The sequence below is a fragment of the Silene latifolia genome, chromosome 7, assembly GCF_048544455.1.
Source record: "Silene latifolia isolate original U9 population chromosome 7, ASM4854445v1, whole genome shotgun sequence".
Classification (NCBI taxonomy): Eukaryota; Viridiplantae; Streptophyta; class Magnoliopsida; order Caryophyllales; family Caryophyllaceae; genus Silene; species Silene latifolia.
The window spans coordinates 76782968-76799835 of NC_133532.1; the positions used below are offsets into that span (position 1 = coordinate 76782968).

A 16868-nucleotide genomic window follows, 5' to 3' on the forward strand; every position below is an offset into this window, starting at 1 on the left:
TAAAAACGAAGGATCCTTACCCTTCGCTCCTGCTGCAATAGTAACCAATCGCGAACTAAAGAACACTTCAGACTAGCACAATATTGGAGGTTAGTCATCAATATGCGTAATTACATATGTAACTTCTGATTTTCTTATATGGGACAGAATAATGTTGACAAATAATTTTGTAAAATCTTCTGGTTAGTTAGTATGCTATCAGTTACTTGTACAGTTGTACATCAAGCGTTAGTCTAGCTATCTGATTATTTTTCGCATACTAATTAATGCCATCTGAAACTTGTTCGTCGGGCATTGCACTCTAGTTCAGGAAATATAGCCATTTGAAGAATGGGTAAATTTGTCTAACTATACAGAATACAGGTAATTATTGAATTACAGCAGTTCCGGTACAACGCCTACAGAAATATGCAACTGTTTGCTTGCTTTTGTAAGCTTAAGAAAGCTTTAAAAAGCAACACAGTTTATTAGCACAAGGTCTGATGCATATGAAGATGCAAATGCCAACTTTAACAACGTCAATGCAATCCAGAAACAAATGAAACTCAAACCAGATTTAGAAATCACCACTCATCAACATACAAGAAACAAATCATTTGGAAGAAGGTCAAATAAAAGACATTGAATTAAAACGGTTTTCCATGATACTCGATTTAAACATCAAACATTGCTGATCAAGTTCCCCACAAGAAGTGGAGAAGAGTGAACTGTAGTTTACCGCCATGCTTCAATTCTCTCGGCCCTTTGGTTCATGCTACTAACAAGGCTGCTTCCCTTTGCTTTCTCAGCAGACTTGGCCACCTGAACATTAGGCCTTTCTTTACCCTTTTGAGGCGCCTTTTTAGTGTTAGAAGTTGGGCCAATTCTACTACACTTTGTGTTACAAGGCTTAGCCCCTTGGGATTTACCACCAATATATTTATTGTTCTTGGATTCTGACGAAAAGCTCTCATTCTCTCGAATTGATTCGTCATCTTCGCAATCTCTCACAAATGACTGATTTTCTCCCGGGACAGTGCTTTCAATTGAATTGTCATCTTGGTTAAGAGCACGAGGGTTTGCAAATCTACAATCACGTTCCTCTTCACCATCGGGTTCGCTGGCCTCCTCGAGGATGGTCTGCAAAGAAAAATGCTGACCATTCTCACCAGGAGATTCTCGACTGAAGGAATCTAAAACAGAATCTATTATTGAATCCTCTCTTTCTCTTAACGTCTTCTCAATCAGTGTCTTTAGCAAGTTCATTACTTGGACTGCATGCATTAACGCTGTCAAAGGATCTGCCATCTGCATTCAATGTTACAACGTCATATCACATAGTTTTCTACAAACAAACAATTATCTTTTTTAGGAAACGCTGATCTTGCATGGACTGCCTCATCAAATGAGTCGAGTCAAATGTTATCATTTCAGAATCCTACTGCCTTGAAAAATGACATTTTCTTTATTTCATTCTCATACAAGAATTTGTATCCCTGACAAGGAAGTCGCAAGTTTACTAACTATAGGAAGTTGATCAAACACTAGAGTATCACGCATATGTAAAGTTGTAAACAAAGGGCCCCTCCAAGAGATGTTTAAATTAACTCACATGAGTCATGTTAGGTGCGAAGACCATAGCAACGTTGCGTGCATTCATCCTGTTCAGATTCTCAAACTGTGCGACATCAGCCATGAGATTAATAGCCCAGTCCAAAAGAGCAAATTCTGTTGGTGGCAGAAGCCTGGCAAGCTCAGTGCACTCTTGCTCTGTCTGAGACTGCATTACTTGCTCGGGAGAAAGGCAGTCTAGTACACCTGTCGGAAGTTCTCTGAACCAAGCCTACAATGCAGCATACATTAACAGTGATTCAAAATTCATGAATAAATTTAAGCTTGGCATTCATCAATTTACCTTTATTAAACCTGCTAAGCAATGACAGTCAACATCCTCAGGTAGCAATCCTCGATTTAACTGATCTCTGACAGACTCTTCTTGCTGATTATCGGGATTGATTCTGAAAATTCCCTCAGCCTGCAAGGCCAAATATTTTATCAAACTTGGCAAAGCTAAATGAAGTAGATGATCAATGGATAGAAAAAAACCAAACGTGTAAGATAGGGTCTGGTGTGCTTACTTGAAGACCACCTAATGCATATAGCCTATGTTGCATCATCAGGAGTATTGTAGGCACACTATTTCCTCGAGTGTCGAAGGAAAGCTGCATGGAATTGGTTGAAACTCCAAACACCGTGGCACTATAATCAAAATGGGGATATGAATAAAGGAATCAGTAGAAATCCCAGTAAACAGATGGGAAATTCAGAACTGTGTTTTGGAATCATTCTTGAGTTACATCAATCGTAAGTTACTAGGTATACCCCACATATCGAAGTTTGTATAAACATAGCCAAACCCGGGAAATTGGAAACTTGTAAACTTTGTAGCGCTATTACATACTACTCCATACTCTGTACCGGGTTGGTGCTAATTCGACTGAGGGACTAAGGGTATTAGCATGTTTTGACAACTCGGAAAAGGCCACAGAGTAGATATTTACAAGTATATGAAGTCAGTCACAGGCAACTTGATATCGAATTCAATGGATGCAATTGCAATGGACCAACGACATCCCTTTGAGGATTATGCAGTACCTACGAGTTTATTATTAGGACACATATTGTCGTATACTTGTGGTAATTGTGTATTATTAGTATAAATGAAAAAGCAATGTGCCAGTTTTCTAAACTAACATTCTCCCACCCACAAAAATCAAATTCAAAACAGCCCAAAAAAGGAGGTGAATGCAAAATAAAGTTACAAGTGCTGCCCCATAAAAAGCTTAAACAAATCACATTTCTCCAAAAAAAAAACAATTCCAGTTAATACTAAAATACAAACGGAGAATGACATAGAAGAAATTTAAATTCTATTTACTTTACAATCAAGTGAGAAAAAAAAAAAAAAAAAAAAACAATCAATAAACAAAAAGAATAAAGATATGTTGATACTTCCTACATCTATATTACTCCATTCTGGAATGTAAACTTTGTAAGATCAGGAATCGGCCCATTCAATTTGGAAGTTTTAGTTAACATTTCCGATTATATCCCGATGAGATTTTTGGCCCCCTATATGTAAATCCCGATGAAATAATCATTTAGTACATATATAACTTAAAAGAGTAATCCGTAATGCATATGATCGATCATATATGAAAAAGTGCAAAAATAAAATCCAGAATGAAGAGAAAAAAAGAAAGGTACCTAGCACTGGGTGGTCTTCTAGGGACTTCAGGCTCAAACTCAACAGGAAGACCAAGGAAGCCATTGAATCTATCAAAGGTAACATGAGCAACATGCCTCACATTTGTAGGCAACCCTATTTCCATCACACCACTCCTATTACCACCGTTGCCGTTGCCGCCTGATATTGATAACGATAATGATAACTCCCCTCCTCGCTTATTATTATTATTACTGGTATTAGTAGTATTAATCTCGCAAGAGGAACACCCAAATACTGATCTTCTAAATGCGGTTACAAATAAGGCAACAAAATTATTCAACTGATGATATTCATAATCTGTATTATTGGTCTGATCTCCTTGTTGATGTCTCCTCCTCTTTCTCTCTCCACCACCACCACCAACCAACTCTTCTTCTTCTTCTACTTGTGTATTGTTGCTTTGTAAACACTCTTGAGAGGATAAGGATAATAATGTGGAGTAATTGTTAATGTTAATAATATTCATGTTATTTTGTATTGTAGAATGTTGTTGGTATAAACCATCATTTCTTGTGGGGGTGGGACTACTACTTGTCATGTTTATTGAGCTTCCACTTGAAGATTCTAACACTACCTCTGTCATTCTCCTCTACTATTTTTTTTTTTTTTTTTTTTGAGTGAGATGGAGTTAGATTGAAGAAACAACTTCTGTGTTTGTATGGTTATGGAAGGTGGGACTTTTGCATCATAAAATACAGTTTTTTCTTTTTATTTTATTTTTCCTCTAGCCAGAAATAGTGGAATTGCTTTGAGCGTAGATCAAGGAAAAGCCAAGGAGAGTGTCCCGGAGATGAATTTTGTTTTATGTAAATTAAGAGAGGGTAGGAGAGATGGGGAGAAAGTGTTGTGATATATTCCGTAATTCCATATCAAGGAATGTAGGAAGGAATTATGAGCATTTCATGTTTACAAAAGAAAAAGTGAAAAGGACAAAATTGAGGGAAAGGGAAAGTAATATGAGTAACGGTTATTGCTGTACACAACACACACCCACCCAAAAAAAAAAAAGAGTACAAATCACAATAGGTAGTTACAATTTATTTAATATTTATTTTTTTATTTTATTTTATTTTAATTAGTTTTTAGTTTATTTATTAGTTGTCTCTCAATGACGTACTGAGACACGGTCGCTTAGAAGACTTACTGGAAAGTATTACGCATCTATTGTTTAGATAAGAACCTTTAAGAATTGAGTTTACATGTATTTTTCGTGAACTGTTAAAGTTTATAACTTAGTATTTTTTAAATTTTTGACGTCAAAACTCAAAACTAACTGAATTTATATACTTTTGTTTTTTTTTTAGTTTTTGAGCAATATTAAACTTTTTTTTGCGCTTAATGTTGAAGTGAACAAATTCAAAACCTTTATAGTAAAGCTCAATCTTTAAAACAAAGCTTCAAACTTTGTTATAAAACTCATAAATTACACTTCTAGTTGTAATATATCTGATGTATAATCTATAAATTCTTAGGAATACTATAATGTTATGTTGAGAACTTAGAATTGGAATTGAATTTCGTAATGGAGACATTTCACGCGTTTTGAAAAACCCTAAAACTTGGAATTAAAAATCAAATCATGATTTATAGAAATAATATTAGGAATATAGTATGACATATTGTTAAGATACGATGTATATTTAATTACCGTAAATATGAGGTCGTCTTTAGGTAAATTCAATAGGGTTTAGTTCTTGGTTGATGTAGTATATATACTCAACTTGTATATGAATGATTAATATCAATATAACATATACATTCATTGTTGGAATATGTGTCCTCCGACAATAATGCGATCACAACCGTTGATCATGATGATCACATGTTTAAATCTCATTTTAAGAATACATGTGGGATGTAATATTTTATAGTCAACTGGTCCACACATATCGGTAATGATTGGCTGACTAGAGTTTAACATTACGTAGATGCGGACGGTGGTGATCAGTTGATCCCCTTAGGTCATACCTAAAGGGTGACACTCTTAATTGATTATTTAATTGATCGTATGACGATACGGGTTAATTAAATTGCTTAAATTTGACGGACGATTTTGTGAGTATTGTTGACGTGTCTTATTGTAATTCGATTAAATGAGATACGGTCTAAATAATCAAATTGTTTTATTACTTAGATAAAATTATTGTTTACGAAACAATTAAAGCTGAATGAATAATTTATTATAAATACAAGACGTTGTGATTTATAATTGATAAACCGTTTTGGTACAAGTAATTATGAATTACTAAGTCGATTTTATACATGACGTATTTTTATTAATACGTTGATTTTTAATACGTTAAAAATACATTACAATTTCACATGACTTGTAACATGTGACAATTGACAAATGACAAATGACAAATATAAAATGGACCTCCCATTTTATAAGTGCCGAAAAAAAAGGAAGGGGTATTATGTTTAAATTGTGTTAATTGTTTGAGTGGAAAACAAAATGATTGCACACCTATTTGTAGACTTGTAAGTCTAGTTTTTCTTGAGAAGAAAAACAAGCCCATGCATTGGGCACCATTACCCTCTCCCAACCGGTTTTTAGAGGAGCATCATTAGGGGTTTTTCCTTTTGATTATTCATCATCTTTCACAACATAATTTCTAATGTTAAGAAATTATTTTTCTCTCTACACACCAAAAAACTCATAGAAATTTTAGAGAGAAATTTACTCCTATTTCTTTCCTCTCTTGACCGAAATCAAGAGACCAAAAATCAATATTTTGGGTCATTTTAGTAAGATTAATATTGTTCTAGATCTAATAATATTAGTCTTTTAAGAGGTCACCTTGGGTATTCACTTTTGGGAGGGATTCTATTTTGGATCCTTTTGTTCATCCATTGTCAGGAGAGCTCAAGAACAAGTGAGAAGGTGAACTCATTTGTGCCCATAAAACTGAAATCCCATAGTAAGGAAAATGATTTCTTCTCTTATCTATTTTAGTTTGCATGCATAAGATTTGTATTTAATTTTATGACTAAATTAAATTGAAACATATATGAATATGTTGAGTATAATGAGATATAGATTTCTAGCATTCATAACCCAATTACGATTTCTTCATGGCATCAGAGAACTAAGACCATGGTTCAATTTTTTTTTTTCCGTATAAAACATGACAAACTCAGGAGGAGGGAACAAAGATAAAGGCGTTGGAAGTCAGAAAACTATCGAGCAAATCACTCCATCGTCGCCTTTGTATCTCCATTCGTCTGACAGTCCCAGTTTAAATTTAACTCAAATTATTTTTAATGGAGAGAATTATGATTTATGGGCAGATGCGGTGCGTAATGGTCTTGACGCAAAGAACAAGCTAGGGTTTGTCGAGGGCATCGTAAACAAGCCTGTTGTTGCTGAAGTCACAGAAGAAGATTTGCAGGCCGTGACTTGGCGTCAATGCAATGGTGAAAGCTTCGCTCAGAAACGTGATTGATGTCAAATTTCACCCTAGCATATCCTTCTCTGGCACAGTTATGGAAATTTGGAAGGAATTGAAGGAACGATTTTCAACTGGAAACGCACCCCGAGTGCACCAATTGAAGAGCGATTTAAACGAATGTAAGCAAGGGAAAAATCAGTCTATCGTTGAGTATTAGACGCAATTGAAAGAAATTTGGGACGAGTTAGCCAACTATAGCCGAATTCCAAATTGCACTTGTGGAGCAGCGAAAGCAATCGTCAAAGAACGTGAGGAAGAAAATGTTAATCAATTCCTCATGGGCCTCGACAATAGCTTATATGGAAACATCCGTTCGAATTTGTTGATGGAAGATGATATTACATCATTAAGTCGGGCATACTCTCTGGTTTTGCGTGAAGAAAAGGCATAAGAATGTCACTAAAGCCAAAGAGGAAAGTCATGAAGCAGCTATGGCGGCAAGAATCAATCCCGATGCTGGTCGAGAAAAGGGGCAGTCATCAACAAATACCGGGGATGCTTCAGACGAGAAGCCACCACCTCGATGTACCCACTGCAAACAGTATTTCCATACCGAATAAAATTGCTATGTTAAACACGGTTTTCCTGGTGGTGGCAGAGGTCGAGGAAGAGGTCGAGGCAGAGGTCGTGGGGGTCGTGGCAGAGGCTACACTAACGATTTCCAAGTAGCTAATGCAATTAACACGAAAGGAGATGCAAACTAAAAGGATCTCACGGCCGATGAATTGGTGCAGCTCCGAGGATTGATATCGAATAAGGCAGAAGGTAGTCAAAAATTGAAAGGTATGGATAACAATATTTGTGTTAATTGGTTGCTTGATAGTGATGCTTCTCACCATATGACCGGTCGACGAGAACTATTAGAAGGCGTATGGCATGGCGAGATTTCACGAGTAGGACTATCAGATGGGACGAGTATTATCGCAAATGAGCATGGGAAAGTCACCTTGAGTGACAATTTAATTTTAACTGATGTGTTATACGTTCCGAATTTAGCTTGTGATTTGATTTTCATACGCCAGTTAATGGAAGAAAATAACTGTGTTGTGATTTTTTATTTGGACTATTGTGTTTTACAGGACCAATCTACGAAGATGACGATTGGACGGGGTGAGCACAAAGACGGGGTTTATATTCTGAAGGAAGCGAAGCAAGTCGCAGGAAAGGTCACCGTCAATAAAGATACATGGCTCTGGCATAAGCGATTAGGTCATCCGTCTAATAGTACTCTACCTTATTTTTCGTCTTTAGTTGGAACAAAATTATCTTGGAATCCTGAACATGTTTGCGACCCTTGTTGCCGTGCAAAACAAACACGGTATGTTTTTAAGCTTAATAATAAAAGAAGTTCAGATTTATTTGCTATGATTCATTGTGATATTTGGGGGCCGTATAAAACAAAGAGTTTTTCAGGAGACCAATATTTTCTAACTATTGTCGACGATTGTAGTAGAGCTGCCTGGGTGTATCTAATGCGAGATAAAGGAGAAGCCGGAAGCTTACTTGTCACTTTTTGCAAAATGACTCATAATCAATTTGGAAAAAGAGTCAAACTTGTACAAAGTGACAACGGGAGTGAGTTCCTTTAAGAAAGTGTGACCAATTATTACGATGATAATGGAATAGTTTTCCAGACTAGTAATGTAGACACACCTCAACAGAATGGTAGGGTAGAGAGAAAACACAGACATATTTTAGAAAAAGCTAGAGCCTTGCATTTTCAGGCCAACCTACCTATTGAGTTCTGGGGGGAGTGTATACTTGCAGCCGCTTACTTAATTAATCGAACTCCAACGAGAATTCTTGTTGGTAGAACAGCTTTCGAAATTTTGTATAAAAGCAAACCTTGTCTCGATAATTTACGTACTTTTGGATGTCTTTGTTACGCTCAAAATAAAGATATAACACGAGATAAGTTTGCACCACGGGGAAAGAGATGTATGTTCCTTGGGTACCCAAAAGGGAAGAAAGGATGGCGAGTGTATGATCTAGACAAAAAGAAAATATTCGTGTCACGAGATGTTATATTTTATGAGAACATTTTCCCGTGGTCAAGTAAGGACAATGGGAACGATGAGATGCCGTCTTCCACAGATCGTGAGCATCAAGTTTTTGTGGACCATGAATATGTGAATGATAATGAAAGGCCAAATGAGGACAAGAATGATAGAATTTCAGAAGGTGAACTTGATCAGCCCCACAACGAAATAGAGGAATTGGTCGAGGAAGTAGAGGTCGAACAAACGATCGAAGCACAGGGTAGAGGAGCTCGTGAAAACTTCGAGCCATACTGGAAGAAGGACTATGTGTGCAAATCGACGAGAATTATAAACCACACGAAGACAGCTCACCCGTCACAGTCATCGTCTCCAAAGAAAGGTACCCGTTATCCAATAGCTAACTATCTCACAACTAGTTGTTTTTCTTCTTGTTACATGGCTTACTTGGCAAAAATTGATGCAATAAAGGAACCCCGTAGCTACAATCAGGCAGTGAAGAATGTCGAGTGGAGGAAGGCAATGGCGAGAGAAATTGATGCACTTGAGTCAAATGCTACATGGTCGATTGTTGAGTTACCAAAGGGAAAACGACCAATTGGATGCAAATGGGTTTATAAGGTGAAATACAAAGCAGATGGAAGTGTAGAACGATATAAAAGCAAGGTTGGTAGCTCAAGGTTTTACGCAAGTAGAAGGGGTTTATTACCATGAGACTTTCGCACCGGTTGCGAAGATGCCAAGCATACGATGTTTGCTCGCAGTTGCCGTAGTAAAGAATTGGTTCATAACTCAGTTGGATGTTAATAATGCCTTTCTACATGGAGATTTGGATGAGGAAGTATATATGCGACTGCCACAAGGTTTTGAAAGTAATGCTCCAAATCGAGTTTGTAAACTTCGAAAATCGTTGTATGGTCTAAAACAAGCATCGAGAAATTGGTTTGGAAAGCTAACTGAGTCACTAAAGGGGTATGGTTTCGTTCAATCTCTAGCTGATTATTCATTTTTCACGTATCATAAGGACGAAGTTGTAACACCCCCATACTCCAAGTGCCTTACCAGGACCACTCAGGTATGAAGACATTACCATCTCGGTTACCCGAGGTAATGATAATCAAATAAACAATAAAGAAACAACGTTTAAATAGAAGTACTTAGTGAAAGGTTACAATCTCGAAACCAAAACCAAAAGTACAAATACATGTTCTCAAACTGACTGTTTACTGTTCTAACTGGAATGTAAAGAAACTACTAAGCTACAGCGGAAGACTTCTATCATCATATCGTGGCAATCCCAGCTATCCCAGTACTCATCTCATACCTGCTCAATATCTGCTCACCATCCCCGAATGGATCACCGCAGGTTTATAAAACAACAACCGGGGTCAGTACTAATCACACAACTCAATATATATCAACAACAAGATAAACAGACAGCTTAACTGTCACACACAACCACACCAATTCCAACAATCTCAATCACCGATCGTCCTTTGGACCGGATCCCCGCGATGGGGACCGCAGCCGTACCCACCAAATCCCCGCTCCTCATAATGAGCGATCACCCTGTCCATTAATGTGCACATCCCTTCTGTGGCGGGTTCCACAGAAGGCGAAACTAGGGCGTGAAGCCACTCCCGCAAGTGACCCCACTCAGCCGAGGACACGCCTTGAGAACCATAGACAACAATCACAATCACAATCACAACCGTCACAATACAATTACTATATCAAACAATCAATCTCAACACATCATCAATCATCCCATTATGGGACTAATACTGAGTAGGAAATCCTACCTGGAAAGCACACTATCAGACGGTCTCTACAGCTGTATCAAAAAGCTTCCTCTACGAAACCTCCTCCTATCATACAACATACAAATGCTACCAAATCACATACTACTCAAAAACCCCCAAATCCCTATATTAGGGTTTAACCAAATCAAAGGAAAGACAACAAAAAGGGTACATAGATCTTACCCTCGACGCAAGGATCTCAACGGTATATCAAACGATGAAAACCGACCTTCCAAACTCCGGGATTTGCTAACAATGCGATTAAGATGATGAACGTACTTGCTTTTCTCTCTTTAACAGTAAATTAGGTTTTGCAAAAGTCTTTAGTATAAAGACGACGAAGGTTATATATCTTAATCGCATAATTAACAAAACCCGAGAAAAACTCCCCGTAAACCGGCTACTCGATCGAGTACCCCCTTACTCGATCGAGTATCCTAGTTACTCGATCGAGTACCCAACAGGTCAGAAACTATTTTAAAACGCAACTTACCCTTACTCGACAGAGTAAGGCCTACTCGATAGAGTACCCGAAGACTCATAAATACGGAGTATTACAGTCTTCCCTCCTTAAAAAGAACTTCGTCCCCGAAGTTCAAACCACTACTAAACAAAGGTACTCCCTCAACACTTCCAACTCAACAACCAAAACAAAACTCAACATAAAACATGTTACTAACCCAACTCATCCCGACATACATACCGACACAACATACAAAAAGGGTATAAAACTCTTAAAAACTCGTCGCGATCATCTCCTACCCCCCTAAAAGAAACAAGGTTACGTCCCCGTAACCATACATACCTGATCAAACAGAAAAGGGTATCGCTCTTTCATGGCTTCCTCTGGCTCCCATGTAGCTTCCTCAGTCTCGTGGTTAGACCAAAGGATCTTAAGCAAAACTGTCTCACCACTCCTAGTCTTCCTAACCTTTCGGTCAAGAATCTGCTTAGGCACCTCAAGATATGATAAGGACTCATCTAGCTCTAAGTTCTCTGCCTCTAACACATGTGACGGATGACTCACATACTTCCGCAGCTGCGATACATGAAACACATTATGCACTCTCTCTAGCGTAGCTGGTAAAGCCAGACGATATGCAACTTCCCCAACTCGCTCTAAGATCTCATAAGGCCCGATAAACTTCTGACTTAGCTTGCCTTTCTTCCCAAATATCATAACCCCATGCATAGGAGACACTTTCAAAAGAACCTTGTCCCCAACTTGAAACTCTATATCTCGGCGATGTAGATCTGCATAACTCTTTTGCCTATCCTGAGTTGCCCTCATCCGTTCCCTTATCATCTTAATCTGTTCCACCATCTCATGCACCATCTCTGGTCCTAAAACCACAGCCTCAGCACTATCGTCCCAACAAATCGGACTCCTACATCTCCTCCCATACAAAGCCTCAAACGGTGCCATACCAATACTAGTGTGATAGCTGTTATTGTAAGAAAATTCTATCAAGTCCAACCTCTGTTCCCAGCTACCACCAAAATCCATCACACTAGCTCGTAACATATCCTCAAGAGTCTTGATTGTTCTCTCAGTCTGTCCGTCTGTCGCAGGATGAAATGCTGTACTCATCTTCAAAGTTGTTCCCAACGATTCCTGCAACTCTTTCCAAAACCTTGATATAAATCTCGCATCTCTGTCAGACACTATGTCCTTAGGGACTCCATGTAACTTAAGCACGTTCTTTCGATAGGCCATAGCCAATTGTGCTTTAGTCCATGTATCTTTCATTGGAACAAAGTGAGCTGACTTGGTCAGTCGATCCACTATTACCCAAATCATGTTGTTACCTTGTTGACTCTTTGGCAAACCCACGATAAAATCCATGGAAATGGATTCCCACTTCCACTCAGGTACCGTTAAAGACTGAATCTTACCTTGTGGTCGTCGTTGTTCCCCCTTAACTCTCTGGCATGTCAAACAACGGGCCACAAACTCAGCTGTCTCTTTCTTCATTCCAGGCCACCAAAACGTGTTCTTCAAATCCTTATATAGCTTGCCACCACCTGGATGAACAGAATATGGTGTGCAATGCGCCTCTGTCATGATAGTCTTTTTCAACTCCTCATCATTAGGAACACACCACCTACCGTCAAACCTCAAACTACCATCTGTGTGAATAGAGAATCGAGACACTGTCCCTTTCTCTACTCCAGCTCTCCACTCAACTATCTTAGGATCCAACGCCTGCTTACCTCGAATGTCACCATAAAACTCAAGCTGCACTGTCATATCACCCATGGCATCTCCTTTCTGCATCATATGTATCCCAAACCTCGCTACCTCATCTCTCAGCCTCATCAAAGATAGAGCTGTACATAGAGAATGTACACTCTTCCTACTCAAAGCATCAGCAACTACATTGGCCTTCCCTTCATGGTAGATAATTTCCATGTCATAATCGCCAATCAGCTCCATCCACCTCCTCTGTCTCATGTTCAACTCCTTTTGAGTGAAAATATACTTGAGACTCTTGTGATCAGAAAATACCTTAAAGATTGCTCCATAAAGGTAATGTCTCCATATCTTGAGAGCAAACACCACCGCACCCAACTCCAGATCATGAGTAGGGTAGTTCTCCTCATAAGGCTTCAATTGCCTAGAAGCATAGGCAATCACTTTACCGTTCTGCATCAACACACATCCTAACCCATTCTTTAAGGCATCTGTATAAACCTCAAAGTTCTCGATCCCTTCAGGTAATGCTAAGACAGGAGCTGTGGTCAAACGCTCCTTTAATGTTTTGAACGCCGTCTCACAACTCTCATCCCAACGAAACCTGTTCTCTTTCCTCATCAACGCTGTCATAGGTCTAGCTATCTTGGAGAAATCTTTCACGAACCGTCTGTAGTACCCAGCTAAACCCAGAAAACTCCCGATCTCAAAGAACATTCTTTGGTGCTTCCCACTTTGTCATTGCTTCTATCTTTGCTTAGGATCCACAACTACCCCATCTTTAGAGATCACATGCCCAGAAAAGCAACTTTCTCTAACCAGAACTCACACTTGGATAGCTTAGCATACAACTCATGCTCCCTCAAAGTTTGCAACACGATCCTCAGATGCTCCTCATGCTCCTCCTTAGTCTTAGAGTAGACTAAGATATCATCGATAAACACCACTACAAACTTGTCCAAAAACTGTTTAAAGATCCTATTAATCAAATCAATAAACACTGCCGGTGCATTAGACAACCCAAATGACATCACCACATACTCATAATGGCCATACCTCGACGTGAAAGCTGTCTTTGGTATGTCCACCTCTCTAATCTTCACCTGATGGTACCCCGACCTCAAATCAATCTTAGAAAAGACTGATGTACCACTCAACTTATCAAACAAGTCATCTATCCTTGGCAAAGGATACTTATTCTTCACCGTCACTCGGTTCAACTCTCTATAGTCTATACACAACCTCAGACTCCCATCTTTCTTCTTCACAAAAAGAACTGGTGCTCCCCACGGCGATACACTAGGTCTAATGTATCCTTTCTCTATCAAATCATCCAACTGCTTCCTAAGCTCCTCCATCTCCTTAGGACCCATACGGTACGGTGCCTTAGAGATTGGCCCCGTCCCTGGTTTCAACTCTACTGTGAAATCTATCTCTCTTCCCGGCGGCAACCCCGGAATCTCCACTTTGAAACACATCCTCAAACTCTCCCACCACCGGTATCGATCAACTGTCGGACCCTCTATCCGGTCATCTCTCACATGGCACAATATCAAAGGACATCCCTTCCTCGGATATGACTTCAAAGTGACATAATTGCAATCAACTTAACTTTGGGTTTGACTAGAAACCCACGATAAGACACACTAACGCCCTTAGGACCTCTTAAAGACACTTTCTTTTGATGACAGTCTATCTTAGCTTTATACTTTCCCAGCCAATCCATCCTAACTATCATCTCAAAACCGTCAAAAGGAAACTCTAGCAAGTCTACAGGGAAATCAACTTGCCCAACTATCATAGGTACATCCATATATAACCTCCCACAAGATACAAACTCACTCGAAGGTATAAAAACTTTCTCACTGACAGACTCATACACCCTTAAACCCAACCGTTTAACATGACTCAAGATACAAAGCGAGAAGCCCCGAATCAAACAAAACAAAGGTATGAATACCATTAACAAGAAAAGTACCGGTGATAACGTGTGCATCCTCCTCACCTGCTTTCTTCTCCATCATGAATAACTTTCCATCGGTCTTGTCCACCTCCTGGACAAGATCTTGGTGATGTGGTCGGCTTAGCGCCCGACCCTTGATTGTTGTTATTGTTCGTTGGTGGTTTCTGATAAGAATTACCGCCATTGCGGTTGCCTCCACTCTGGTAACTCTGACTTCCCCGGTTTGGCCATGACCCAGCCGGTCTATTGCTCGCATAGCTTTGCGCAGGTCTCTGGAAAGTTCCCGGTGCACTTGTGCGCTCATGTCTCTTGTGGCCTACACCACCAGAGCTATAGCAGGTCACTCCCCAACTACCACTAACACTTCCACGGCCACGCCCAAAGGAAGCCCCAAAGATCGAACCACGACCCGAGGAAGAAAACCCTTTAGGCGATTATGGTTGCCTTTCTTGTGATTAGACCGGCCACCACCCTCGCTCTCGACTTCCTTTTCTCACCACCCGACCTCTCCCGAGCCATCTCCACCAACCTCTCAGCTCTCCCAGCCCTCTCATAAGCTTCCTTAACATCAGTAAGGACTCCCACGGGTAACTTATCCATAATCTTAGGGGTCAATCCCCTCTCAAACCTCAGCGCCAAATTCTCCTCACTCAAACCCATATCCTTAGCATACCTAGACTTGTCATTGAACTGCCTGTAGTACTCGGCCACAGACATCTCAGCGGTCATCTTAAAACTGTCAAACTCTTCTCTCAACGTACTCCTTACGTGTTCCGGTACAAACTCTTTTCTCATAGCCCGACGAAACTCTTCCCAAGGTATAGCAGGTAAACCTTGGTTCACATACAACTCCTTAGCACTCACTTTCACCGTATCCCACCACTTACCAGCTGCCTCCCTCAGATAGAATGCAGCCTGTTCCACTCTCATCTCATCGGATGGTGAACCAAATCTAATATGTTCTCCATCTCTCTAAGCCAGCTATCAAGAAGGTTCGGCTCCCCAACTCCCTTGTACTCTTTCGGGTTAAACCTCGCTATATAGAGGCTGATTTTAGAGTGATCAACCTCTTTCTCCTTATCCTTATCCTTATCTTTCCCCACAGTCTTTAAAGCCTCAGTAAGAGCATCCTGATGCTCCAACATCTTAACGATGTCATCTATGTTCATAAGCTCATCTCTCGCATACAAAGCAGTCTTCTTGGGCGGCATCTTGAACTATAACAGAATAGGGGTGGATATAAACATACGCTCCAAAACCTCAAAACACGAAAAGAAGCTGCCCAGACCCTACTCGATCGAGTTCCCATACATACTCGATCGAGTAACAGGCTACTCGATCGAGTGCCTACTATACTCGATCGAGTGCCCCAACATCAGACCCCAAACAGACCTTCTGATCTCTAACATACTCGACCGAGTAGATCGAGTGACCCGCTACTCGATCGAGTGCCCTAGGTACTCGATCGAGTGCCCAAAAACACGATTCTGGACTCAAAATCGTCAAAAACCCACCCGATCGAGTTAGTCCCACTCGATCGAGTCATGCTAACTCAGAAACGCTACCCGCATTCTATATCATATGCTAACATGCTAAAAACTTTATAAAACCAACATTATATCATAACTAAGCATATAATGCTACGCATCTTTTCATACGATCTACGAAATCATTATATCATGTTATTAAACGCCACATTGTAAACATCCAACATGTTTTCATTCCAACAACAAGTCTACATATATCATCAACCTTTCTTTCATATTCTCAGCTTTCTACTTCTCCAACAGTTACACACACTTCATCACATTCACACACAAGTTAACCAAACAACACATACGACCTTGACATACCCCCCCATGTGACCGGTTCAAAATTGTATGGCGAGTTCGCGACTTCAGGACGTCTCCCAAGCCTTTGCATTAGCTCCTACAACCTTTACCCCGGGTTCATTTTAATTGACTCCCTATGTTCATTAGGTTCATTGGTTACAGGTTTCAGGATCGTCGCTCTGATACCATTTGTAACACCCCCATACTCCAAGTGCCTTACCAGGACCACTCAGGTATGAAGACATTACCATCTCGGTTACCCGAGGCAATGATAATCAAATAAACAATAAAGAAACAACGTTTAAATAGAAGTACTTAGTGAAAGGTTACAATCTCGAAACCAAAACCAAAAGTATAAAC

The 16868-nt window shown here is 39.7% G+C and overlaps 1 protein-coding gene across 1 annotated transcript; it reads right to left on the reverse strand.

Moving 5' to 3' along the window:
* Nucleotides 1–407: 407 nt before the first annotated feature.
* Nucleotides 408–4154, reverse strand: LOC141592305 (uncharacterized). The gene is made up of 5 exons (XM_074412915.1): nt 3247–4154; nt 2118–2238; nt 1895–2014; nt 1592–1822; nt 408–1287 (listed from the first exon to the last, which is right to left on the reverse strand). Exons 1-5 carry the CDS (start codon nt 3849–3851, stop codon nt 715–717), a joined length of 1650 nt encoding a protein of 549 aa, XP_074269016.1. The 5' UTR covers nt 3852–4154; the 3' UTR covers nt 408–714.
* Nucleotides 4155–16868: the final 12714 nt, after the last annotated feature.

Bases quoted from the DNA above. Each gene is read 5' to 3' on its own strand.
- LOC141592305 (XM_074412915.1), bottom strand. From the start codon at position 3,851: ATGACAGAGGTAGTGTTAGAATCTTCAAGTGGAAGCTCAATAAACATG. The intron at 2,239-3,246 runs GTACCTTTCTTT...TTTTGATTATAG, and splicing joins AGAAGACCACCCAGTGCTAG to TGCCACGGTGTTTGGAGTTT. The intron at 1,288-1,591 runs GTGAGTTAATTT...CATTGAATGCAG, and splicing joins TCGCACCTAACATGACTCAT to ATGGCAGATCCTTTGACAGC.